The sequence below is a fragment of the Crinia signifera genome, chromosome 5 (genome assembly GCF_055691185.1).
Source record: "Crinia signifera chromosome 5, ASM5569118v1, whole genome shotgun sequence".
Lineage (NCBI taxonomy): Eukaryota > Metazoa > Chordata > Amphibia > Anura > Myobatrachidae > Crinia > Crinia signifera.
In genome coordinates this window covers 306,717,858-306,743,875 of record NC_139221.1, presented here as the reverse complement: position 1 = coordinate 306,743,875, position 26,018 = coordinate 306,717,858, and the positions used below count along the sequence as shown (strand labels likewise).

Genomic DNA, 26,018 nt, shown 5'->3' with positions numbered 1-26,018 from the left:
AAGAGTGAGTGAGGGGTGAGTGGAGTTAACAGAGTGCGGGGATATACCAGGACTGGCCGGTGCCGTTCTCTCTGCGGGATCTGACGGGACGGGACGCCGGTGCTGTAGCTGCAGTGTTCGCAGTGGACAGTCATAGATTGCACATGTGTCACCGCCTCCGGTGGTTGCATCATACTGGTAGTGAGGAGCAGCAATAGCGCACCATCCAGCCGGGCACCGAGCCTGCCATCTGCTGTGTGCCACTGACCCTCATCCCACTGTCCTGCTGTGCAAGAGGTAAGGGCTGATCTACTAGGGGGCACGGGGCACTGACCACATTACTGCTCATTAGGAGGCACAGTGCACCAGCCACCTTACTGTGCATTATGGGGGGGCACTGACCACATTACTGTACATTATAGGGGGACACGGGTCACCGACCACCTTACTGTGCATTATGGGGGGCCACTGACCATATTACTGTACATTATGGGGGGACACGGGTCACCGACCACCTTATTACTGGTCATTATGGGGGGGACACGGGGCACTGACCACCTTACTGTACCTTATGGGGGGGGGGGGCACTGACCATATTACTGTACATTATGGGGGGACACGGGTCACCGACCACCTTATTACTGATCATTATGGGGGACATGGGTCACTTATTTATTTATTTATTTATTTGCAGTTTCTTATATAGCGCAGCAGATTCCGTTGCGCTTTACAATAGTAGACAGTGATAAAACAAACTGGGTAACAGACAGACTTGGTGGTTAGAGGGCCCTGCTGCAAGCTTACAATCACTTACCACCTTACTGTGCATTATGGGGGGACATGGGTCACCGACCACCTTATTACTGGTCATTATTGGGGGACACGGGGCACTGACCATATTACTGTACATTAGGGGGGACACAGGGCACCGACCACCTTACTGTGCGTTAGGGGGGACACAGGGCACCGACCACCTTACTGTGCGTTAGGGGGGACACAGGGCACCGACCACCTTACTGTGCGTTAGGGGGGACACAGGGCACCGAGCACCTTACTGTACATTAGGGGGGACACAGGGCACCGACCACCTTACTGTACATTAGGGTGGACACAGGGCACGACCACCTTACTGTACATTAGGGTGGACACAGAGCACTGGCCACATTACTATGCATTAGGGGCTCACTGACCACATTACTATGCATTAGGTGGGCACAGGGCACTGCCCACATTACTGTGCATTTGTGGGGGGGCACTGACCATATAACTGTGCAATTGGGGGGTGCATGGGGCCATGACCATATTACTGTGTGGGCATGTCCACCGACCACCTTACTGTGCATTAGGAGGCACAGGGCACCGACCACTTTACTGTGCATTAGGGGGAACACAGGGCACCGGCCACCTTACTGTGCATTAGGAGGCACAGGGCACCGACCACCTTACTGTGCATTAGGGGGAACACAGGGCACCGGCCACCTTACTGTGCATTAGGAGGCACAGGGCACCGACCACCTTACTGTGCATTAGGAGGCACAGGGCACCAACCTCCTTACTGTGCATTAGGAGGCACAGGGCACCGACCACTTTACTGTGCATTAGGGGGAACACAGGGCACCGGCCACCTTACTGTGCATTAGGAGGCACAGGGCACCGACCACCTTACTGTGCATTAGGGGGAACACAGGGCACCGGCCACCTTACTGTGCATTAGGAGGCACAGGGCACCGACCACCTTACTGTGCATTAGGAGGCACAGGGCACCAACCTCCTTACTGTGCATTAGGAGGCACAGGGCACCGACCACCTTACTGTGCATTAGGAGGCACAGGGCACCAACCTCCTTACTGTGCATTAGGAGGCACAGGGCACCGACCACCTTACTGTGCATTAGGAGGCACAGGGCACCGACCATATTGCTGTGCATTAGGAGGCACAGGGCACCGACCACCTTACTGTGCATTAGGAGGCACAGGGCACCGACCATATTGCTGTGCATTAGGAAGCACAGGGCACAGAGCACCTTACTGTGCATTAGGAGGCACAGGGCACCGACCACTTTACTGTACATAAGGGGGCACAGGGCACCGACCACCTTACTGTACATCGGGGGGGGGGGGGGGGGGACAGTACAGGACTCTGGGTAATGATCACATAACTGCATTTGGGGAGGCACAGGGCACCAACCATATTACTGTGCATTAGGGGAAACACAGAGCGCTGACCACTTTACTGTGCATCAGGGGGCACAGGGCACCGACCACCTTGCTGTACATCGGGGGGGGGCACAGGGCACCGACCACCTTGCTGTACATCGGGGGGGCACAGGGCACCGACCACCTTGCTGTACATCGTGGGGGTGGGGGGCACACTGACCACGTTGCTGTTCATCAGGGAGGGGGACAGTACAGGACTCTGTACTGACGACATTACTGTGCATTAGGGGGGGGGGCACATGGCCCTGGCCATCAGAGTACTCATTAGTATATTTAGAATTCATGGGACCATTAGGGTGCTGGTCTCCCCATATGTAACCAGGATCTTGCACCTACCATGCAGTGGGGGGTGGGCTGACTTCCTGAATATACAATGCTGTATGTGCCTACTACCCTCTGGGGCACACACTTCGTGTTGGTAACCAAAGGCTGACCTCCCTAGTCTAGACCGCTGGTGACTGTCCACAGTAGCAGCATAGCGGTATACCTCAATGATAGTACTTTGTCCTTTGCTATGTTTGGTTATATTACATAATATCCATCTGTGGCTTATTGCACCGTATAACCGCTGTAATGTCCTTTCACCATTACCAGCCAGCTGCAGAGCATGACCCGTTTCCCCATTAATCATTATCTGTGGCCTGCTGGGCTTCTGTACAAGAACATGTTTGACGTTGAAAGTCACACCCTGTTAATTTTGCCTTAATACTCCCGTCCTAATCATTTATAGTGACCTGGGTTCTGAATGATGTTCTACCACCTGGGGCAGTGTTGCATTACCTGTGTGTCACATATTGGCATATGAGCGTTCTGTAACTTTGTGTGTATGTAATGGCTGTGGACTGACTCAGTGCTGCTCTTCTCTCCAGGTGATCTTGCCCATTGCGGTACCACAAGATGAAGTTCGCAAGATTCCTGCTCAAAAATGCTGCTCTGGCGAATGCCCCCAAACAGATAGAGCGGTTCAGCCGCTTCTCGCCGTCTCCTCTCTCCATGAAGCAGTTCATTGACTTTGGTAAGCGTTGACCATTTGTGCTACAACCTATTCAATGTCCGTCCATTTCTGTAACTGTCGGAATAGATTCCAACATAACCTGCCATAGTTCTAGCATACCATAATGCAAAACTATGGCAGGTCACGCTGGAAAGTGTAGTTCCACAGCAGCTGGAGGGCCGCATGTTAAATACCCCTGCTAGAAGATTTTCCAGTATGTTGGAGGCGTTTCACACTTGACCTGGGTTGACCATGAATCCAAATGAACTTTATGGAGGAAATCTGAATAGTCAAACATTTCCAAACATCACGAGAACAAACATGACTATTTCATTCTGGTTACTTGATACTTGCCTACTTCTGAAAAAACATGTCGTGAGAGTGTGAAGGTGACACCTAGAGGCGTTGACGTGTACTGCAACGTCTGAGAGGCGCTTCATACAATCCCTTACATCCACATGTAGATGAGCCCCAAAACCGTTAGTAAGATCTACTGCGCTTGTTGAAGAAAAGACACTGATACGTGTCAGGGCTTGTTCATGTATTGTGTTTTACACGTGGATCCATATAAGTGGCCACGAGAAACCTCATTTAAAATGCATATACCCATAGAGATTGCTGTTCTTTATAACCAATGCAGGGAATACCACTGATGATCCCGTTTGAATGTGTATAGCTCTGATTTATTATTTTTTTCTTCCCACAAATTGTAAAGCTGCACAATGCTGGTTAGGTGAAAACGGGGAGATTTCTAGACACTTCAGGGAGTCAGGGAGATTGCTGCTATTTTAGGGAGTCTCCTGCAGAATGAAGGAGTGTAGGCAAATACGCTTCACTTACTTTGTGGGCTTGGTGAGTTACTATCTGGTCCTAGGTTCTCGCTTCTCCTCGCCAGTGCGTGCCTAGAGCAGAGGTTCCCAAACGAGGTCCCCCAAACCTCCCTTAATGGTCCAGGCTTTAAGTATATCCATGACTCCGCACAGATTCATACCTCCCAACTGTCCCGAGTTACAGCGGGACAGTCCTGCTATTTGGAGACTGTGTCCCCCCCTGCGGGAGACAATGTCCCACGGGTGAGGGGGCAATTAGGGGAAGCCATAGATCAGTGCGATTGCGCATGGCATCTCTGCAGTGCATGGAGGGAGCTGGGGTTGCCCAGTCACTAGGGGGGTGATGGAAACACCCCTGAATTATGCAGCACTAGTCCACACCCCCTTGTGCCATGCCCACTCTCCAGAATGGCTCCGCCCTCTTTTCAGGACTAATACGCTTTTGGTGTGGAAGGTCCTGATTTAAGAAAGTTTGAAAGCAGATGGTAAAATCCTATAAGTCATCTGTGGCCAAGTATGAATATATTTAAAAAACATGAACCATGAAGGTGCCGCGAGGACAGCATTGGGTTCCCTCTGACCTAGAGAGTATGATCTGAGATCAGATATATTAATAGCGCTTTCCCTGTGTTGTGTCTTATTGCATGATGTATTTATAGCTGGATTCTGAATGGCCAGATATATTTGTGTTACATTTCATTTCCCGATTCAGGCTCAACGAGAATAGCTGTGTGGTTCCTTCCCCAGCAGTAACGCCTAATCCAATCCTTTTTCTGGGTGTTTTTAAAAGAAATGAATTTAAAGTATACTGGAACCTGCAATAAAAACCTATTAAGACTAAATGCAAAGCAACAATACAAACGCATTTTTTTTTTTTTCTCTATACAAGTCATTTTTAGGCAAGGGTACAGCTGGGAACGTATGGCTGCCCCAGCATGTTTGGGCTGCTCGCTCCAAGTTGTTTTTCTCTCTTGTCTGCGGTACCAGCAGCGTCCTGTAGTCTCTCACTTTCCACTCCTTGCAGAGTAAACAAGATGTTCTGTGCTGACATCTGCACATACCGGCACAAAGCAGCTTACATTGTCCTGTTATCCTGCACTGTGTTACTAACATTGGTTGTGTTCTCTGGATGATCAGTAACGCTCCTTCTGGCCGTACGAGTAGCGTTTGTTGTCGATACTTTATAATATTCAAGCTTTGAACCATTTTCCAACCACTGATCATTTTGGCTCCGAAGTTCTGGGACCAAGCACACACCAGTGGGGGCGAGATGCAGAATAGTCTCATTTCACTTCTACAAATAGTTTGTCAGGCGTGTCCAAACTGTGGCACTCCAGCTGTTGTGAAACTACACATCCCAGAATGCCTTGCCATAGATTTAGCATTCCCTAATAAAAAAACTGTGGCAAGGCATGATGGGACTTGTAGTTTCACCACAGCTGGAGGGACATAGTATAAACATGTTTTTGTTAATAATTGTTTATATGTTCGAAGGGTACTTGTGTAGTTTCATGGCGCCGTGCGTCTGAGTCCCCTTGCGGGGCTCGCTTCGCTCGCCCGCGCTGCGGGCTCGGTGGCTCGCCACGCTATTTAAAATCAACTCCATGCCAACATGGATAGTGGGGGTATGAACTATCCATGTTGGCATGGAGTTAAGTTACTTTTTTTAACATAGTTTGTGGCGAGCGTAGAACCCGTGAAACTACACAAGTACTGTTCGAACTAGTTCCCAGTCTTGTAAACTGACAAATATCCGTAATGTCAGCGCCGGGCACCATCTAGTGTGAAAAACACTTTAATTCTCCTCTTAGAGGTGAGGAGCAGAGTTTGACTTTCATCATCTAGCAGGCATGACTAAATTGTGGCCCTCCAACTGTTGTGAATCTACAAGTCCCATCATGCTTTGCTATTAGAGAATGCTAACACTATGGCAAGGCATGCTGGGATGTGTAGTTTCACAACAGCTGGAGGGCCACAGTTTGGCCATGCCTGTCATATAGGATGTGTCTATGGGTTTCTATGGGCGCACCCACCGTTTTTATGGGCAAGTACATGTAACGCCTGGTGTCCACCACGGGATGCCCCCTTCCTGTCAATCAGGCAGCAAGGATCACTGCGGGGGTCTGCATTCGCGCCTATGCGCAGGTCCCCCACGATCAGGGACGGGAACTAATTTGATCTGAATCAGACCCTAAAAGTGTTCTAAGACATTACACAGCTGTGAATATTCGGGGGTGAGGGAGGTTTGGGGCGGTCTGTCTGCATGCTGGAATATTTCTTACGGTGGTCAAAGTCCACCTGCAAATGGTCTTATCTGCAGCTTGGCTAGGCGCACAGGTTATCAGTATTCTGATAACACCTCGTCCCCTGGATTTTAGATGTTTGATGGAAGTCAGTTGCGGAGAAGGAAAGTCTGTGTACCCTCCCACAAAGCAGGGACACTCCATCGAAACTTACACCAGCCCGATGGCAAGTGAGATATCCCAGATGAGGAGTTCTGCATCTTCAGACGCAGTCGCTTTTGGTGACAAGCCCCCGTCGGCTTAACCACCCCGTTACCTCTTACAAACTCCACCTAAAAGCCACAGACCCTGCGTCTGATTCTGTTCTGCATCTCTGACCGGTAAAGACTCAGATGCTGACATCACCCGATTGCGTGCAACATAAACCGCTGCAACCACCACTTTATCAGGCCCAACGTGTCATCCGGGGGAGTTTATAGAATGAAGTACGGGAATTACAGAAACCTTTTTTTTTTTTCCAAAAAGGCCAAACCTGGGGTTTTGGGATGGGGAAATGTATAATTTTCCGGCCTGAGCGAGGTTTTACTTAAATAACCCCCTTGAAGTTGTTTTTTTGTGTTTCCAGCTGTACTCTGACTACACCCGCAAATGTTTAACTAGGCAATGATCACTAAATACTTTATTGTGTAAGATACGGTAAACAGTCACGCATTATGTAACCTGCTTTTCTATGAAATGTAATCTTGGCAAATGTTCCAGCCTGGATGTGCTGCTGTGTGTGCAACAGCTCCTTGGTATTACACCCCTATGAGGGCAGTTCTGGAGTTGTTGTATCCCAGATGGGTTAAGGTTAAAAACAGGGTCTGTTTCTTCGAAATCCATCGTTCAGTTGTACTTCCAGCCTAAGGAATGTCCTGACGCTGCTGCAGTACTTGTCCCAAGTTTTCTAGGGAACATTCTCTGCCTGATAAACAGCAGATGTGATTCCCAGCTGCTGACGTTCTCGGATGTGTTATTAAGATCTACTATTCCGGATTTGGTGCCTCGGTAGTTAATAACCGGGCCACTAAATTCATGGTGCTCTGTGCCTCAGCGGTCTGCATGTTCCCTAGGATACTAAGGTGTCTTAGATGCCGCCATTGTTTGCACCAGCCTTATGGTAGGGGGATACGGTCAGTAGGCCGACACTTGAAAATGACGACATGAGTTTTTCGCATTAGCGGGTGGTTTTTCATAATAGTGTGCCAAGCGTAGCACCTTGGACACTGTACCCTCATACGGTGTCCATGTTGACGTATGTCGACATAGACACCAAAAAAAGTCACCACTGTCTACCTATTGTGTCGACCGTTTGACCCTGACGTTATGTCTATTTTTGTCATGTGTCGACCAATAGTGGTAGACCTATTGCCTGTCGACGCTCTGACCTGTACCCATGGTAGGGGCAGACTTTTCGTTTGGATGGATTAGCGAGCTCCTCAGGTAGATTCGGTGCAGTCGGATACGCTCAGTTGAATGTCCAGGGCTAATAGGACTTATCACAAGCTTTCTGTATGTGAACCTGTGGAAGTATCGTTAACGTGTCTTCAATCTCATGAGGTATCATCCCGGCCTCTGACTCCCCCAGCCAAGTGTTTTTACTTAAGGGATTCAGGGTCAGAAGTGCAACAACAACCCTCGCATAAGAGAGATCACAGTTCAAGTGCGGTGCTGGGTGACGGCAGCTATTTATCAAGTTCTGTAGCGGTGCACTGTGGGTGATCTCTCCCGCTATCACTTACTGATAAGGACTTCTGCATAAACACAATACCATAAATTATTGTTTCTCATCCTGTTTGATTTCATAATTCTCACAGTATAATATTGCAGGGTGTGATGAAAAAATAACTCCATAGCTATGCATTTAGGAATACGGTTTGCAGCTGCGGCCGGTCCCAAGCTTTTCCCGCTTTTGCCTTTTTTATAAAAAAAAAAAAAAACATTTCTACATTCTAATGAAATATTGATTCTATTTATATTTCTGCTGCAATCCTTACCTTTTTATAAAAGGCTTTCCTCAAGGCACGCCTAACCTTTCAAGTTTTAAGGGTCTCTATGCTTGAGCACAGATGGGTAACTGAGGTAATTAGTTCTCCTGTGTGTAAGCGTGGAATACCTAAGACCTGGATGGTTAGGGGCGCCTTGAAGACAGGGTGGCAGTATTCCTGGTGAAGTTACAGGCTGGTTTTGAAAAAAAAATGACAGTTGTGAGCCTATGGGCTGGTATTTTATCACTTGCGGTGTTCATTCTAGCACCCGCCATCTTTGACAACTCATGCAGATCTTGTTCCCTGCCTGGAGTGTCGCTGTCTGTGTGTTTCTAGCACAGTGTGGTCTGTATATCAGCACTTATATGCAAGCCAGACCTGCGCTAGAAACACCACAGCAGACAGCGACACCCCAGGCAGGGAACAGGAACTGCATGGGTTTTCAAAGATGGCGGGTGCTAGAATGAACACCGCAATACCTTGTATATGGCTGACAGAATGCGTGATGTGATACATCTCCTTAGAGTCCTCTAATAATCCGGCCGCACAGATCAGGCAAAGATTAGGAGCGATGTCCCCAGTGTTCTATAAATATACAACTAAGCTCTTTCTAGAGGGATTCTTGTCTGCAGCTGGTCAGGTTCACTATTGTTATACCAGTAACATTTGCTGTAATGTTATACGGTACAACATGGCCGTTTTGTGCTTCTAACACTGTATAATGCACTGTAGAAAGTCCGTGGCACATTATATTACAGCATTGAGACAGGTTTCATAGTCTGATCTTATTTGTGTGAAGTTTGGACAGAGAATATAAATTGCACCTGAACCTCTTTTATCAGGGGAATTCCAAGTATACATATACATGCTTTTACTGGTATTAATGAGCCTAGTTATTGATGGAGACCTTTAACGAGCAGCTGCAATGTAAGTAATACTACGTTTGCCCTCTACTGAATGAAAGGTCAGACTGGCCAGACTGTATAGGAAGGGTCCAGGTATTCGGGTTTGAGAAGACCAAATGCTAGTGTGACATGAAATCTGTTCACCTCACCCAGCGCTGGAACATGCATTAGGTGAATAGGGCCCGCGGACTGTGATCAGCCACTGGGCCCAAGTGTAATTGCCCCAAACCAGTATCTTGTGTCTTTCAGGTGTTCACTTAACCACCTACGTTTCTGTCTGTCATTTAGGATCAGCCAATGGATGCGAGAAGACGTCTTTTGTTTTCCTGCGACAAGAGCTACCTGTACGACTGGCAAATATAATGAGGGAAATCTACATCCTCCCGGACCCCCTGCTTGGGACCCCTTCTGTACAACTCGTGCAGAGCTGGTAAGAACAAGGAGCCCACACACTGTATCTTTTCCATTGCCTTGCGCACCCAAAGCGCTGTTTCACTTCCCGTTGTGTTGTGCGGTCTCTCCCCCAATGTAAAGTGCTGGGAGCTCTTTATAAGTCCCACAAGCACAAATCGGGGTTAAGAGTTTGTTGGTCTCTAATTGAACGGCACCAAACCATTTTACCCAGTAAAAGAGCCTGCACCACACGGTCCCAGGGGTTATTGAATCTGCCCCTGCGTTCCACCTCTGGACAGAAAACGTGTGCAGCCAATGAGATTAATGTGTCGCACTACAGGAGCCATTGCATATAAACCGACAGCATTGTACATCAGCGTTCTAAGTTTTATTGATGTACAAAGTTGAAGACTGCACAACATGTTGATCTCATTGTGCTTATGATAAGGTACAGTAACCCGACAGCCTGCTGTAACATTCTTCCACGTGTACATTCCTATGTGACTTTCTAGGAAAGAAAAACACCTTTTTTTTTTTTTTACTTCAAACACGTTCCCTGAAAATGTGATTGGCGTTAGGTATATTGCAAAGAATTTAGTTTTTCACACCACTTAAGGGGACAGACTCTAAAACGCTTGTGGTCAAATACAACAGTCCTCAGTTTTACTATGTTGAACAGTCCCTTCTGGGCATCCGTTGGCGCTGGAGGTCAGGAGCGGTCAGATACATTCTACTCTATGTAGCTTTAGGGGGATATTCAATCTCCCACCGCTATTCCCGACGGGGAAATAGCGGCGGGGCCCTATTCAATGCTGTCTTCCCTGACTGCATTGAACAGGGATCTTGGCAGCACGAGCCCGACTTGACAAGCAGTCGGGCACATTCTGCCGGGAATTGTCGAGCTCCCGGCTTCAGCTCAATGATTTCCAGCCGCTTCTCTTGGCCACGCCCCCTGCTCGGCAGGCGGGACATTGAATCCCGCCGGCCCAGAACAGTACCGCGTCATGGCTAAGATGCTAAGTTACATTATGTTCAATTATTTGATATATATTGCAAAAATGTATCTGTCGAAGCACTTTCATAAGAGTTGTTTCCTGCAGGTGACCGGATTTGTAAGACATGTCCTAGATATGTTGTCCCGTGTATAGGCCTGTATCTTATGTCCTGCTTTGTTTTATAGTGTATGTCATGGTCCCTTTTCGAGTAGCGGTGGGTCCGATCTCCGAATTAATTTTTTGGCCACATCTTATCATGAACCACCTTATTTAGGATCTCAGAACAAATTCACGTTGGGGCTTGCCAATGTTTAAATAAAAAAAAGTTCTAAAATAACTTTAGGGGACATCTTGGGGCCATCGGGTGCTTTCAGTTGGTGTCACTGACGAGTGCGCACTGGCCTGTAAGATAGTGTACGCTCTCACAAGGCAGTTAACTGCTTGGCACAAATGTTACGGGGACAGTTTGTTCCCATTTCCTTATCTCAAGTCTCTGAATTTAGTTGGGTTATGTCCAGGTAAACGTGCCAACAAATTGGCCAAAAAGTCACCAAGGAAGGCTGTCGCTGGGAGGCAGGACAGGATAGGCTGTGGCTCAGTGGGAGGTTTTATTATTGTGAATCCTGTAGTTGGAGACTTTGGACAGTTGGACTGAACCAAGTTTGCACAAGGCGGGAAACTCCTTCTCGTTCCAAAGCCTGCTTCCATTTCTGTGTATGCCCTGTCCTGCCTATACATAGGTCACAATTTACCTCATGAAGTATTGCTATATATTTTATTTCCTTGTAAACCAAGTTCATTCTCATGGTAAACATTAGAGCAATGTGTACCCGGTCGGCATCACGGACGATGCAGGAGAGTGGTGAGGGATGGCACACTGCATTTGTCAATAGGGCATCACTATTGACGTCTTCTGATTGGCTCTCCAGCAGGGACGGTCAGAAGACGTCGGTAACGATGGTGGAGGCACACAGGTTGGCCGTACACACTAGATCAGACATGGGCAATCTATGGCTCTCTAGCTGAAACTACAAATCCCATCATGCCTTGCCACAGTTTTGCAGGTAGGGAATGCTAAAACTATGGCAAGGCATGCTGGGATGTGTAGTTTCACAACCGCTGGAGGGCCACATTTTGGCCATGCCTGTACTAGATGATGGATGTGGTCTATATATCGTTCCGATCAGCCCTGGATCGATCTATTGTCTAGTGCACAGGTTCTCAAAGTCTGTCCTCAGGACCCCTCAAGTGCATGTTTTGCAGGTCACCCGACAGGTGCACTCATTACTGGCTGACACATTTTCTAAGATCCACAGGTGGCGCTAATTATTTCATTTGATTCTGGGAGGAGGATTACAAAACTTGCACGGTGTGGGGTCCGACTTTGAGAACCTGTGTTCTAGTGTGTACCCAACATAGGACCTTATTCTAATTGATTTGGGCTTCCTCGCGGAGGACCGATGGTGTGCAGATGCATTTCTGCGCATGTGCGTACACCGATGGTGAACATTCTGTACACCGGGTGGGGGGGGGGGGGGGGGCGCCGGGCAACACCATTACCCTATGGGAACGCCCAGTGTTTCATAGGCGTTCTCATGGTAATGAGGGGGGTGCGGGGGGCGGCGGGCACTGCGGGCGGCATCCGATGGACTCGCAAGGCTGCGGATTTCGCAGCCTTGTGAGTCAATCAGAATAAGGGCCATAGTGTAGATCTGCACAATGTTACACCTATATCTGTTCACCTGGACAGCAGCCAAAAAGTTGTTAATGCTCTAAATAATCCCTATTCTTCATCGCTGAGGCATAAGGCATTGTGTCACTGCCATTGCTGGTTTGTAGATGTATCCTATTGGGTGAAAAATGCTTTATAAATAACATTATAACTATCCCACAAAAATGGCAGCCTACGCTGCATGCATTATTGCATTTACTTTATTTTTGTGCCTTTCGTCAGGCAACAATGCACACGACAATAACATAGTTAAATACACTTACCCACTCGCCCCTGATCGCGGTCCCAGCCACAACGTCCCCGGAGTCGCGATGACGTGTAAGTGTATTTAGTTATGTCATTGTCATTTGTATTGTTGATTAGAATATTATACTGTAAGAAAACATGCCATGCAATCCACTCCTAATAAAAACATACTACTGTGTATTGTGTGTACTGAGCATTATATGTTTTGTCTCCCAGGTATGTCCAAAGCTTGATGGAACTAATAGAATTTGTGGAAAAGAACCCAGATGACCAGAGGGTTCTGTCTGAGTAAGTGTTTGTGTGTGTGTGTGTGTGTGTGTGTGTGTGTTGTCGCTCGAGGCGCAGGAAATAAAATGTCTCAACCGTCCGCTGGAAGATCAGATTAATTTAGGGAACACAACGTGCTTGTTTACACCACAAGGAAGACATTCATTTCACTTTCTCAGGTTTTCAGAATGTTCCATTAGCCATTAATAGTACATGACAATGCACTGGCGCACAGTATCCATTGCAATGTGTTTGGGAACCTGAGATTAACCCCTTTAGCAAAGTCTCTGAGGTGCTCCACACCAGGACTGGAGGGGTAAGGCAGGCACTTGGGACTCCTACCTTTAGCAGGAGGGCTATTAATATGCACATACTGTGTGCACCAGTTTCAGGAACTCCCAGCATCTAAAGGTGTAAATAATCAGATGGTGAGGAAAGCCCCCCACCCCCTCCCTTTGTGTACATCAGCTACTCTATTTGTGGAACCAATGGATAAACACCTCAGGCGTCCTCTTGGTTGTTAACATGGGAGAGTATTAACATCCCAGCACGTGTGCTAATGTAGGCGAGGGGATTGCATACAATATTAGCTGGCTACCTCTCACTTTTGATTAAACCAAATGAATCACAGTCCTGAATCGTTCAGGTACAGCTGTGTCCTTCATGTTACCAACTAGCGCACCTTGATAGCCAATGCAACCTGGGAGCATACGCACTGACACGGGCACGATTCGCTGCGGACACCTTGCACTTACCATAGATCGGCTGTAAGATGAAGGAGGATACAGCTGTTGTTTCCCATTTTATTTGTTTTCCCAAGATACTTAGATAGGCAATATATTCTACATCCGCTAGTTTCCTGATAATTATCTTATATATTTTTTTCCCCTCTTTAGCTTTACGGAATCTCTGGTGACCATCCGTAACCGCCACAACAACGTCGTCCCTACCATGGCCCAAGGGGTCATCGAGTACAAGGAAGCATTCGGCGTGGATCCGGTGACCAATCAGAACGTCCAGTACTTCTTAGACCGTTTCTACATGAGTCGCATCTCCATCAGGATGTTAATCAACCAGCACAGTAAGGAGGGGTTTACTTTGTGCAGCGGACCTAATTTCACCCATTTGAGCACTTGTTGGAAAATATTGACGGGTTGTCTGGCGTGGCTGCACAAGTTTCACGTGTCTGATCAGATGAGGCTTTTAATAAAGATGTCCGATCAATTTGTGTGTGTGATTGGGCAGTGCGCCACTGTGATAATCATTATGCCCCACTTTTTGCTTAGCAGGGTTACTGGGTATAGTATGCTGGCCCCTAGATGATCTGCATGTTCATTAATATAGCTTGTAGTCAGTGACTTGAGTAACGGTGACTGTATTGGGTTGAGGCATCTAACGTGAGGTAGTTTTTATTAATGTCTAAACCAGGGATGGGAAACCTTTGAGCCCTCTAGCTGTTTTTGAACTACACATCCCAGCATGCCCTGCTACAGTTTTAGCATGGCCAAATAGAAAAGCTTTATCAGGGAATGCTGGGATGTGTAGTTAAACAGTTGGAGGGCCAAAGGTTCCCCATCCCTGGTCTAAACGGAGTTAGGAAAGTAACAATCTGATTGGCTGGTTCAAAAATGATCTGCACATACTCTGAGAAGTGGGGCTTATGGACTGGCTATGGTTCTTACAGTGGGGGAGTTGTATCAAATCTTAGAGAGAAAGTACCACCCAAATCGTCAATTTTCAAACACTGCTTGTAACATATCAGCTAGGAGCTGATTGGTTAGAACTTATTTGCAAGTTTTTGTACATCTCCCCCAGTATGAGGTAAAAACTGTTTACTGTTAATACTTCATATGGTCGGATACTTTCATGACAGCGGCAAGTAAATGATAAAACCTGCTTACATCACCATTGCAGCGGCTATACGCCGAAACAGCCTGCTATGCGGAATTACTATACTGACTAGGGGCATTCTGAGCCTGCCGATTGTACAGTGTCACTGGGAGCAAAGATCAGGAAAACAACATTGTCTGACAGGCGTGTAGAGCAGAGTCCAGCGCACACCCTGCCCTCATTGGCTGGTCTTGCTAGGTGGCTCAGTCTGTTTCCAAGAAGTGTGTGTGTGTGTGTGTGTGTGTGTGTGTCTTAACACGGCAATGAAAAATAAGTTCTGCACCCCATCACCCGATCTGTGCTTGTGCAAAGCGTATCCTAATTAGCAATGCTCAGGTTTGCAGATAAGACTCGCCTGCGCGCATTGCCTAGTTAGTCATTCTATAAAACTAGTTGTTATATATTATTTTCCATTTATTTCAGCACTACTGTTTGATGGAGGAACTAACCCAGCCCACCCTAAGCACATTGGGAGTATTGACCCAAACTGTGACGTAGTGGAAGTAGCACATGGTAAGTTGCAGACATTGGTTTCCTAGGGCAATGAGGGAGTGGTGTATAATACTTGAAAGTCAAATAGGTTTTTTATTTTTTGTTTCACACCATACATTGCCTGCCAACATTGTATTCTGTGACTGATTGGGTGGGTTGCTGGAGGGTTGCCTTTTTTTTTTTTTAAATCTGGAAGGGTTCTTGACATTCTAAGGAAGTAGATCGTTACATTCATATATTCATAAATCTGTTTATAATTGAGTCCAATAATTAGCACTCTATATGTGCAATGATGAGGCCATCATGGTTAACCAAATCTATGCATTTACAGTAACCACCTACATCTAGCCTCCTTTTGTCTCAGACCTCTCTTTTAGTGGCGCAACTCTGTAGCACCAGGTGTGTTTTGTGTTTTTTTTTTTTTTTTTTTACATTAACCTGCATAAGGGGACTCACAAGCAGCTTCTGCTGATTAAAATAATATGCAGCATGCCTATATTCTGTGCGTGACTGCGGCTGTGTCTGCATATGAATTGCTACATTACAGTGTTTTCCAGGTAAATACTGTAGCGTTCCCTTTGTTAAGCAGATACAGTCACACACCGACTATAGGTACTTCGCATATTTTAATCAGCAGGAGCTGCTTGTGCGTCTTTGAAAATGAGACTCTGTAGTGCCGGGCGTCTTTCTATTAAACAGTCACAGGGCACTCCCGTGTTCTGTATAACATGACTTGTATCGCATGGAGGATAGATGTATGTGGACACATTTGTAGCAAGCAAGTTTTCTTACAATATGTTATTTCGAATGCCTTTAACAATAAGTATATTAATATATTTCAGATGCCTTTGAGAATGCCAAGATGCTATGTGACCAGTATTACTTGGCTTCTCCTGAACTGAAAGTAGAGCAGACCAATGGTAAGTTACCTATATACTGTATATGGGGCACTGGGATCTGTACTACATTCCGGGTTTTCCTCTGCTCCGATTACTGGGCATAATGGTTACCACACATGCTAGTTATCCCTCTGTGGCCCCAGCTTTATAAGCTGTAACAAATGTGCCAAAGTGAAATGATTTTTACCCAATCGGGGTATTGTTAAGCAATACCTTAAAGCTTCACTACCTCCTAGAAAATTACCGCGTCGCTCCCCCTTCCCCTCACCTAGCGACAGGCAGCCATTTTGTGGGAGGTACCCAGTTTAATCCCATGTTTACAAATGTGGGGTATGTTCCATTGACAGGAAAATATTCTTATAGGTCAGAAGCTCCCAAACTTTGTCTTCCAGGACAGTAACAATCCAGGTTTGAGCAGTGGTGACGTCATTAGAACTTCAGTCAATTTGATTTAACATTGCTTCCCTTTAAATCTGGGGCTGTCACGATGTTTCGAGAACCTATTTTAGAAACAACTGACTTTGAGGATTGTGTATCTTTAAGGGTTTGCCCATAACCGTGGAAAATGTGCTTTTGGGTCTATGAGGGGTAGAATTATTAAGCTAGCGATAAAGTGTCTGTTTTTATCACCGGCCAATCAGCTCCTACCTGTCATTTTTCAAACCAAGCCTGTAACTTAACAGTTAGGAAATGATTGGCCGGTGATAAAAACCAGACACACTGGGGGAAATTTACTAAGATGTGAAATACACTTCACAGGTCATGTTGCTATGGGCATGTCCAACGTTGGCCCTCCAGATATTTTGAAACTACACATCCCAGCATGCTTTGCAATAGTTTTAGCATTCTCTAATAGCAAAACTGTGGCAAAGCATGCTGGGATGTGTAGTTTCACAATATCTGGAGGGCCAACGTTGGACATGCCTGTAGAGGGTGAAAAAGAAATAAGAAGTAGCTTCTGATTGGTTGCCCATAGCAACATCACATGTGAAGTGTATTTCACATTTTAGTAAATTTCCCCCTTTATCACTTCACCGAGCTTAATAAATCTGCCCCATAGTGAGGGGATGGTCATAACAGTTGTGGCTACTATATGGGGATCATTGATCCCACATGATAGGCGGCACTAACCATGCCATGGATATTTTGAATGCAGCACATAAAACATCATAGGCAATCTCCTCCTGATTTTTGTTTATTCCTGATTTTTTATTTTATGTTCTAACATATGTAATTTTCTATATCTTTTTATTTATTTTTTATGTAGGAAAAGCACCTGGGGAGCCAATAAATATTGTATATGTTCCTTCTCATCTCTACCACATGCTGTTTGAACTCTTCAAGGTATAGTTTATAGTAATTTTAGAGCCGTATAATGTTCTCTGTGAAAAATAATAAGGGTCAATTTCTGGTTGTTTTTTTTAAAGTAAAGAGAATTGTACACCAAACTCTTTAACCCTTTGGGCAGTATTCAATGCGGGTGGGAGTGCCGGCGAGGGGGTTAAATGGCGGGGATCGCAGAGAACCAGTGATCTTCGCCATTTAACCCCCGCGCCGGCCGCTTACCGTATTCAAAGTTCCGGGGGAATCCTCGCTGTCAAAGGACAGCAAGGATTCCCCCAAACAGCGAGGCTCTCGGCTAATACAGGGAGCCCGCTGCATTTAGCCGCGAGTCCCCCTGCTTCTGCGGCAAAATGCGTCGATTTTCCCCCTCGCTCCAAAAAGCGAGGGGGGATCGGCATATGCAGGGGGTCAGTTGAATACCGCCCTTTGAGTGCCAACATCTCTGCGAGAGATGTGTAAAATATCCGCTGAAAATGCCGGCGCCGCTCACATTTGTTATATAAATTCAAATAAAAATGTTTTGTAAAAGATTATTTCCTATATTTCCTATATAAGGTAACATTACAGGTCATTATGGTGAATACAAAGGTTTTCTTGGCAATTTTCACACCTATTTTGACAAATTCACTTGGCACTCAAAGGGCTTTTTGTATTTGTTAGTATAAGGTTTATGCTTTGCTATTTGAGACCAGGCAAGCCATGAGACATGTGGGTGCGGGCGAAGGGAGAGATCTGCAGGAGGATGCGATTTTTGGAGGACGAGGTTTAAATGAAAAATTAATATTTGACAAAATTCTAACAGCTTGAGCGGAAACGCTGATTCTACAGTATTTAATTGTTTTGTTTTTTTAACAATATGTCTGGTGCAATCCAGCTCGTCAGCTGCTGTGATTGTGTCATAGATCGCTCTGATAGTACACCGTCCCTATAGTAACCCCAGAGAAATGCTGATGTTCTCTCTTGTGGTTGGCGGGTGGTGGCTAAATTTAGTACATGGCTGTGCAGAATGTTATATGTCCGTAATAACCCCACAGAGATCCGTTCTGGGCGTTTCCCGATATATTTGTTACTAGTGCTTGTGGTATTTGCTGTAAGTTCTGTGGTTTTGTTCTACTCACTGTATGTAATATATTGCTATGCCTACAGAACGCCATGCGGGCCACTATTGAGAATCATGAGGACAGCCCCTCTCTGCCACCTATTCAAGTCAATGTCGTCCTAGGAAAAGAAGACCTCACTATTAAGGTATCTATTATAATGTATGTACTTAGTGCTGCTCTATACAGAGAATGTGTCACCTCTGTCCCTGACCCATTGGCGCCTACAGTCTAAGGGACTGATTCAAATTGCTGTTCAGCAGGGGTGGCCAAACTGGTCCTTTAGATTTACCAACATTCCATGTTTTCTAGGCCAGATGTGGATCTGTAGAATGTTGCATTTAGTAATGACTACACCTGTGCACCAGCTAGGGAGTCTGGGAAATGTGACCGTTAGGAATGATTGCACCTGTGCACCAGCTAGGGAGTCTGGGAAATGTGACCGTTAGTAATGGCTACACCTGTGCACTAGCTAGGGAGTCTGGGAAATGTGACTGTTAGTAATGACTACACCTGTGTACCAGCTAGGGAGTCTGGGAAATGTGACCATTAGTAATGACTACACCTGTGCACCAGCTAGGGAGTCTGGGAAATGTGACTGTTAGTAATGACTACAGCTGTGCACCAGATAGGGAGTCTGGGAAATGTGGACGTTAGTAATGACTACAGCTGTGCACCAGCTAGGGAGTCTGGGAAATGTGGACGTTAGTAATGACTACACCTGTGCACCAGCTAGGGAGTCTGGGAAATGTGGACGTTAGTAATGACTACACCTGTGCACCAGCTAGGGAGTCTGGGAAATGTGGACGTTAGTAATGACTACACCTGTGCACCAGCTAGGGAGTCTGGGAAATGTGGACGTTAGTAATGACTACACCTGTGCACCAGCTAGGGAGTCTGGGAAATGTGACCGTTAGTAATGACTACACCTGTGCACCAGTTACGGGGTCTGGAAAACATGGACTGTTTGGTAGATCTCGAGGACCAGTGTGGCCACCCCTGCTGTTACAGGGATTATTAGGATATACAAGAGCTGTTCAAATGTGGTTCATGCGTGTCTAGGTCACAGGGTGGTACTTTGTAACTACGTGGAACTTTCCAAAAATCTTCCAGGTTTGTCCCTTTTTGTTTGTTTTCTTGGCACAAACAAGCTGGATCTTTACTCCACCTCAATGGCGATAAGCTACTGGTGCTTCCAGTGCAAATAAAGTTATTTTTATGCCAACAGTGTACACAGGAAAGCAATATCTAATATGGTACTTGTGTACTAGCACGGCGCCCATCGCATCGCAGACCATAAGGCATGCGATGGTATGCGATGCGACGAGATTGGCACCCGAGGGTATACAATTTAAAATTGTATACCATTGTATATGGCATACAATGCGATGCGATTTTAAATTGTATAAGCACCCTAATGGGGGCATACAATGTTAAAAGCACCCCCACTATGAATGTGAACCCGAAGCGTGGCGAGCGCAGCGAGCCCGCAAGGGGCGGCGGTACGCGTCCTACGACCTTTTCATACCCCTACTATCCACGCCGGCATGGAGTTGATTTTATATAGTGTGGCGAGCCACCGAGCCCGAAGCGTGGCAAGTGGACGCAGAATACATGTAAAGTAATACGCGTCCCCGCCACGCTTCGGGCTCGGTGGCTCGCTGCGCTCGCCACACTATATAAAATCAACTCCACGCCGACGTGGATAGTGGGGGTATGAAAAGGTCGGAGGAAGCGTACCGCCGCCCCTCGCGGGCTCGCTGCGCTCGTCATGCTTCGGGTTCACGTTCATAGTGGGGGTGCATCTAACATTGTAAGCCCCCATTAGGGTACTTCTACAATTAAACATCGTATAGGGGGCTTTTACAATTTCAAAGTCGCATTGCAGTGAATCGGGTATATGGCATGCAATGCGATTTATATGTTGTGCGTCCAAATATCGTGGGCGCCGTGCTAGTACACAAGTACCTCTAATATGTATATATTTATTCAGATAACAAGCTTTGAACAGTTAATGAAGTTGCTTTGATACCGGTGGGCGGGGCATTAGAACACGTGGGTGTGGCTTAGACGTAATTACTGAAATGGCGGCCATTTTTCTATCCCAGTTTTCCCCTTTTAACCTGTATTATTCATTCTGTTTTAGATCTCTGACAATGGAGGAGGTGTTCCTTTAAGAAAAATAGAACGTCTGTTCAGCTATATGTATTCCACCGCTCCACGGCCGATGATGGACAATTCACGCAATGCACCACTGGTAAGTGACTTGTGGTCCAGTCTTGGGCCCTTATTCTGATCTGTGCGGCCGGAGCCGCATACGTTGCTCCGGCCGCACAAACCAATCCCCGCCTACAATACGGATCGCCACGGCCGTCCGTACGCGGACGGCTGGCGATCCGCATGAAAATGGTGGGGCGTACGCCTCCACCATGGTGGGAGCTGCCCCCTGCATTCGATGGTCGGCGACCATCGAAGGCAGGGCCGCACGCTCCACCAGCTCCCGCAAGCTTAGACCACACGGACAATCGTCCGTGTGAAAGCTTGTATGGGGGCGGAGAGCTGACATCCGGCGATGTCAGCTTTCCGCCCCCATCACTGGCGTCATAGCCTCATTACCATGCATACGCCCCGCGTTTGCATGGGAACGCCCATGAAACGCTGGGCGTATGCATAGGGTAATGAGGCTATTAAGCCCCTCACGCCCCTATACGCCCCCTTTGCGGCGTATACATTTTTTGTGCGGCGATTTCCCCTGCACATGCGCAGAGTGACCTCTGCGCATGTGCAGAGTGAAAACATCAGCGGTACGGCCGCACGCGGGCCGTACCGCCGAGATCAGAATAAGGGCCTTGGTTACAAGCGCCTGGAGTCCTGTTTTAGAAAGTGCGCTGTATAAATTAAACTTCCTTACTTACATAATTCATTGAGTAACTTGGGCGATCTCTGTCCTGTGTAATGGGGCACAGCTGCCTCCTTGCAGCCCGACCCCCTCCCTGACACATTGTCTCTGTTGTAACGCTAATGAATTGTCCTTTGTAGTCCGGGAACATCTCTGTCCATAAACCTAGTGTTTATCTGGGATAGGGGTGCTGAGAACGGGCCAGGAACCACGTCACTTCTGCACTCCAGAAACAAAGGCTTTTTTTGTATATTATTAAAGTATACAGCATAGTGAGAATATGTCCTTCTAGACCAGTGGTAGGTGACATCTGGCACGCCATCTGCTGTAGAACTACACATACCAGCTTGCCTTGTCACCGTTTAAATGTTAGGGAATGTCAAATCTGTGGCAAAGCATGCTGGTATATGTGGTTCCAGAGGTGCCAGACTGTGCCTGCCTCTGTTCTAGAATTCATTGGTTATTTGTGCTGTAAAACGATAATCGCTCACTGATGTTTTTGATCTTTTCAGGCTGGTTTCGGGTACGGTTTGCCAATTTCTAGACTTTATGCAAAGTACTTTCAAGGGGATTTAATGCTGCATTCAATGGAAGGCTTTGGGACAGATGCCGTAATATACTTAAAGGTAATTTAATGCGTTAATGTGTGTCTTTGGATGTTTTGTTATCGTTGGGTATTTCCAGGGCTATGAAAGATTAAAGGGGTGATTCAGGTTGGCTCGCTGTGAGCTGAATTCAGTCCGGGGACTGTTGTTGCGGGTCTGCTCGTGCGTATGGGAAAAAAATACGCATGTGCAAACGCCTTCGGCGAGATTTACACTCGGGGTGCGGGCCGGTGCAGGGAAACTCACAGCCCATGAATACACTGGGTGTTCCCCCTAGAAACAGCACCAGCGCCCACCCCCTGTTAGACCATCTCTGACCCAGATAAAAACAGACCATCAAATGATTTTACGCCCGCATGCGAATGTGTCAGCGTACACATCCATTCGCATGCCGGGGGGGACATTTGCACGGCGAAGGGGGGCGTGCGTTTGCTCCCTGGCTGGTGGCGGTTCAGCGCTCGCTAAGCAGGGAAATTTGCTTCTTGCTGAGTTAACCTGAATCACCCCTAAATGTAAATTCATTTAAATGCAGATTTATAAACGTGTTTAAATAGATGATCGGTCCACTTTCGGATCATGTGACCAGGTGTTTGTAAAAGTTCCCCTGGCTTGTTTTGTTCTTCGTTACACATTAAATAGCTGGGAAGAGTAAATGAACTCTCTGGCTCTCTGTTACCCTTGGCAGTCATAGAACAGAATAGCAGGATTGCCGCAAGAGCAGTATGAGATAAGAAAACAAAAAAACATTTCTTTTTATAGCGTAATCCTGATTCAGCTGGTTTCAGGCTATCTCCAAATCCAAACCTTCACCAGGTGTAGTTTGTGTCTGTCGCTTCACTGACTGTTACCTGATAGCAGCTGCCAAACCTCCACGTTTTACAGGAGGAGGGGAGAGTTTGCAGCTTCTCATTGGCGGGATGGGAGGGGTGTAGTGTCGGCTGCATCTCCTTTCCAATCAGATGCTCATTAACCTCTCACAGCCCATTCCTTTCCTTGGTGACCAGAACTGAGGTTGTCCACAAGTGCCTTGGGGTTATCACTGCTTCCTATATAATTTAATGATGTGCATCCGTTTGCTTGAGTATTGACCAATCCCTTGGTGGAAATGGGGTGTGCCAATATGACTCTGCGATATCATCCCACACATCATCGGATGATTAATACTATGAACAGGCGAGTTACTTAACCAATGGTGCTGGTTTATTGATGGATAGCTGATACAGCCGTACTCACTGTTACATGCACAGTGGTCATGGTACATAGTTTGAGTGGATCAGGGTGAGTGTATACTGCAAACGGTTAGTGGTGCTGGGATGCTGGAACAGCTTTGTGGATTTTAGGTGACCGCGAGTCTCTTGCATTAACGATAACCCCTGAATTTGCTCAGTAGAGATCTTGGCATCCATCTTGGGAAAGACCATGAAGCTTCCCTTTTAGAACATTAAGACTGGAGTATGCGCGGTAGGGAAATCCTCTTAACAGCCCATACTCAAAAAGGTACATCCATGATTCACTTAGCTCCTCCCGTCACCAAATGCCACAGTTTTTCACACCCATTACATTTTGCCCTTGCATTTCATTGGGTGCAACACTAGGAGTGTGACTTATTTAAACAAGCAACCAATCAGCATGTGCACTGCATTTTTGTGAATTGTTCTCCTTGGCTATTTACAGGCGCTGTCGTCAGAGTCTGTTGAGAGGTTGCCAGTCTTCAACAAGTCCGCATGGAAACACTATAAGATCTGCATGGAGGCCGACGACTGGTGTATTCCAAGCAGAGAGCCAAAGAACCTGGCGAGGTAAGAGGACGTCCCTGAGTTTTGGCGAGGAGCTGGAGAAAGGGATCAAGCACTTATTGCACAGGACTATTACCTGCAAGTGTTACGTGGCCAGGAGGACAGAGGCAAACTGTACTGTGCTGGAGCTGGCCAGGGATGCAACACTGGAGACTGACGAGCCAGTCCTTTGTCACAAGAAGATGGAAACTTCGTAGCTAGTAGTTGTATATCTTCACAATTCTTCAATATTACCTATTTCTGGTGCATCAATGTCAATGACCGCAACAACAAAAATCAACTCATGATGATCACTGAGTATTCGTGGCCTATTATGAAAACCGCAGATTCAGAATTCAGTTCTTCTTACCGCAGGATCTTTTATCCAGGATTCATCTGTAATTATCAATCACTTTTCCAGCAGAACTTTTATCCACAAACTTGAGACTGACCAGCTGAAACACTACCCTCTATCCATAGGATAGTCCGTGTCCAATAATACATTCTTTAATCTGCCACTCTTCCATAAAGCACACACGTCTTAGGGAAGGTTTGTTCGCTATTGCCAAAAATACCAGATTGTGTATCCTAGATGGCGGATCACAGATCGTTCTGTGATCTAGTCCTCTCCGTTCTGTGATACAATCAGCTCGTATATAAAACGGGAAATTGGAGAGCAGTAAGAGGGAACCTGCATGTTCGACTTAAAGTTGCAAGCAATATTACTAGCGTTTGCACCAGTCCTAGTATATTCTTGTACTGCCGGCTGTGCTATAAGTGGCGTATGTATTCCATGTCTAGCAAACTACCAAGCGGGAACGCTTGAGTGTTTATGTCACTGTCCGATTATTTCACTCGCACATAAGACCTTGGATGGTGACGATGGTGGACACCTGTATTTCGTACTCTAGGTCATTCTATGTCCTATTACGCCACAGGGTCATCTGGCACAATCGTAAAGTGTTTTTTTTATTTCTGTATTAAGGGTGATAAAAACCGGAATGGTTCTTTGTTTGCTCATTTTATTTAGAGTTTATCAAATGTGTGAAAATCCAGTTTTTGGGAAAAAAACACAAATGAAGAGAAGTTACGTTATAAGAAAGTTCTTATTTGAGAGTCAACATTTCAGGGGGTGGCAAGACTTGGTTCCATAGGAAGATATAGAGTTATTTATTTATCCCCCTCCCAGGCGCATCAGACGTCCATATGCTTGGGTTATATAAAGACAGCGTTTGGGGCCTAGAATGAGGTATAAGTGCACCTGCCAAATGTCTTTTTGAGATTTTTTTTTTTAAGTTAAAATGTAAAAAAAATGCAAGACCTGTATCCACCCTTTTTTTTGGGGGGGGGCTGATTTTAGTTGCAAGCTTTAGAGAGACTGACGGGCTTGGCTCTATGACTTGTGAGACGGGTATATATATTTTTTTTAGCTTCGGTGAGGTGGGCGTAAGCATTTGTCAAGCCAGGCCAGTCTGATCTGAAAATACAAGTACCAGCATGCCCCGCCACAGCATTGCCATTAGGAAATGCATAAAGTGTAGCAGGTTATGCTAGGATATGAAGTTTCGCAATAGCTGGAGAAACACAGGTTGACCAGGCCGGATCTGTTACTCAGAGTTTTCCGCATCTCTCTTGAGGCTAAGTAGGCCGTATTGGGCTTGGATGTGTAGACCACGTTGCTGGATAATCAGAGGTGAGCGTACGCAGAGATGAATCTGATTTCAGACTTAACTCCAGAACCAAGGACAGAACTGGTGCCGTTACGTCCTGATTGGTATGACGGCTGCTCTCGCACGCGGATGTGTAGGGGAGGTGCTGTTGCACAGATGCGCCCAACTCTAAATACAGAAGATCTGTTTTAATTAGGGGCACACCATATGCCCAACTTGTGTACCACCCCCGACGTGTCAACGTTAGTCCTTATCGGTCTCCATTACACGTTTTATTGTATTTCATCATTTAGAAAATGAGCCCCACTATGCATTATTTCTTATTGTTTGTTTGTTTTACTACCCTTTTAATTATTGTACAAGGATTTCTGAACCTTTTTTAATTTATTAAAGACCTCACTTCCAGCATTCTAGAGACCTTGCCTCTGTTTTGCATATCCAGATAGGCTTCCTGTGTTGTAAAATGTCCTTATGCTTTGTTATGCAATGTTTTCATTAAAAATCTAAAAATGAAAACGAA

The 26,018-nt window shown here is 46.3% G+C and overlaps 1 protein-coding gene across 1 annotated transcript; it reads left to right on the top strand.

Annotated features, from left to right (window-relative positions):
- PDK4 (pyruvate dehydrogenase kinase 4) lies at window positions 1-26,018 on the top strand. Its single transcript, XM_083189464.1, has 12 exons — window positions 1-276; window positions 3,065-3,210; window positions 9,483-9,624; window positions 12,777-12,848; window positions 13,724-13,908; window positions 15,141-15,230; window positions 16,052-16,129; window positions 17,376-17,452; window positions 18,599-18,697; window positions 20,696-20,806; window positions 21,961-22,074; window positions 23,728-26,018. The coding sequence occupies exons 2-12, from the start codon at window positions 3,093-3,095 to the stop codon at window positions 23,854-23,856; spliced, it is 1,215 nt and encodes a 404-aa protein (XP_083045590.1). The 5' UTR covers window positions 1-276; window positions 3,065-3,092; the 3' UTR covers window positions 23,857-26,018.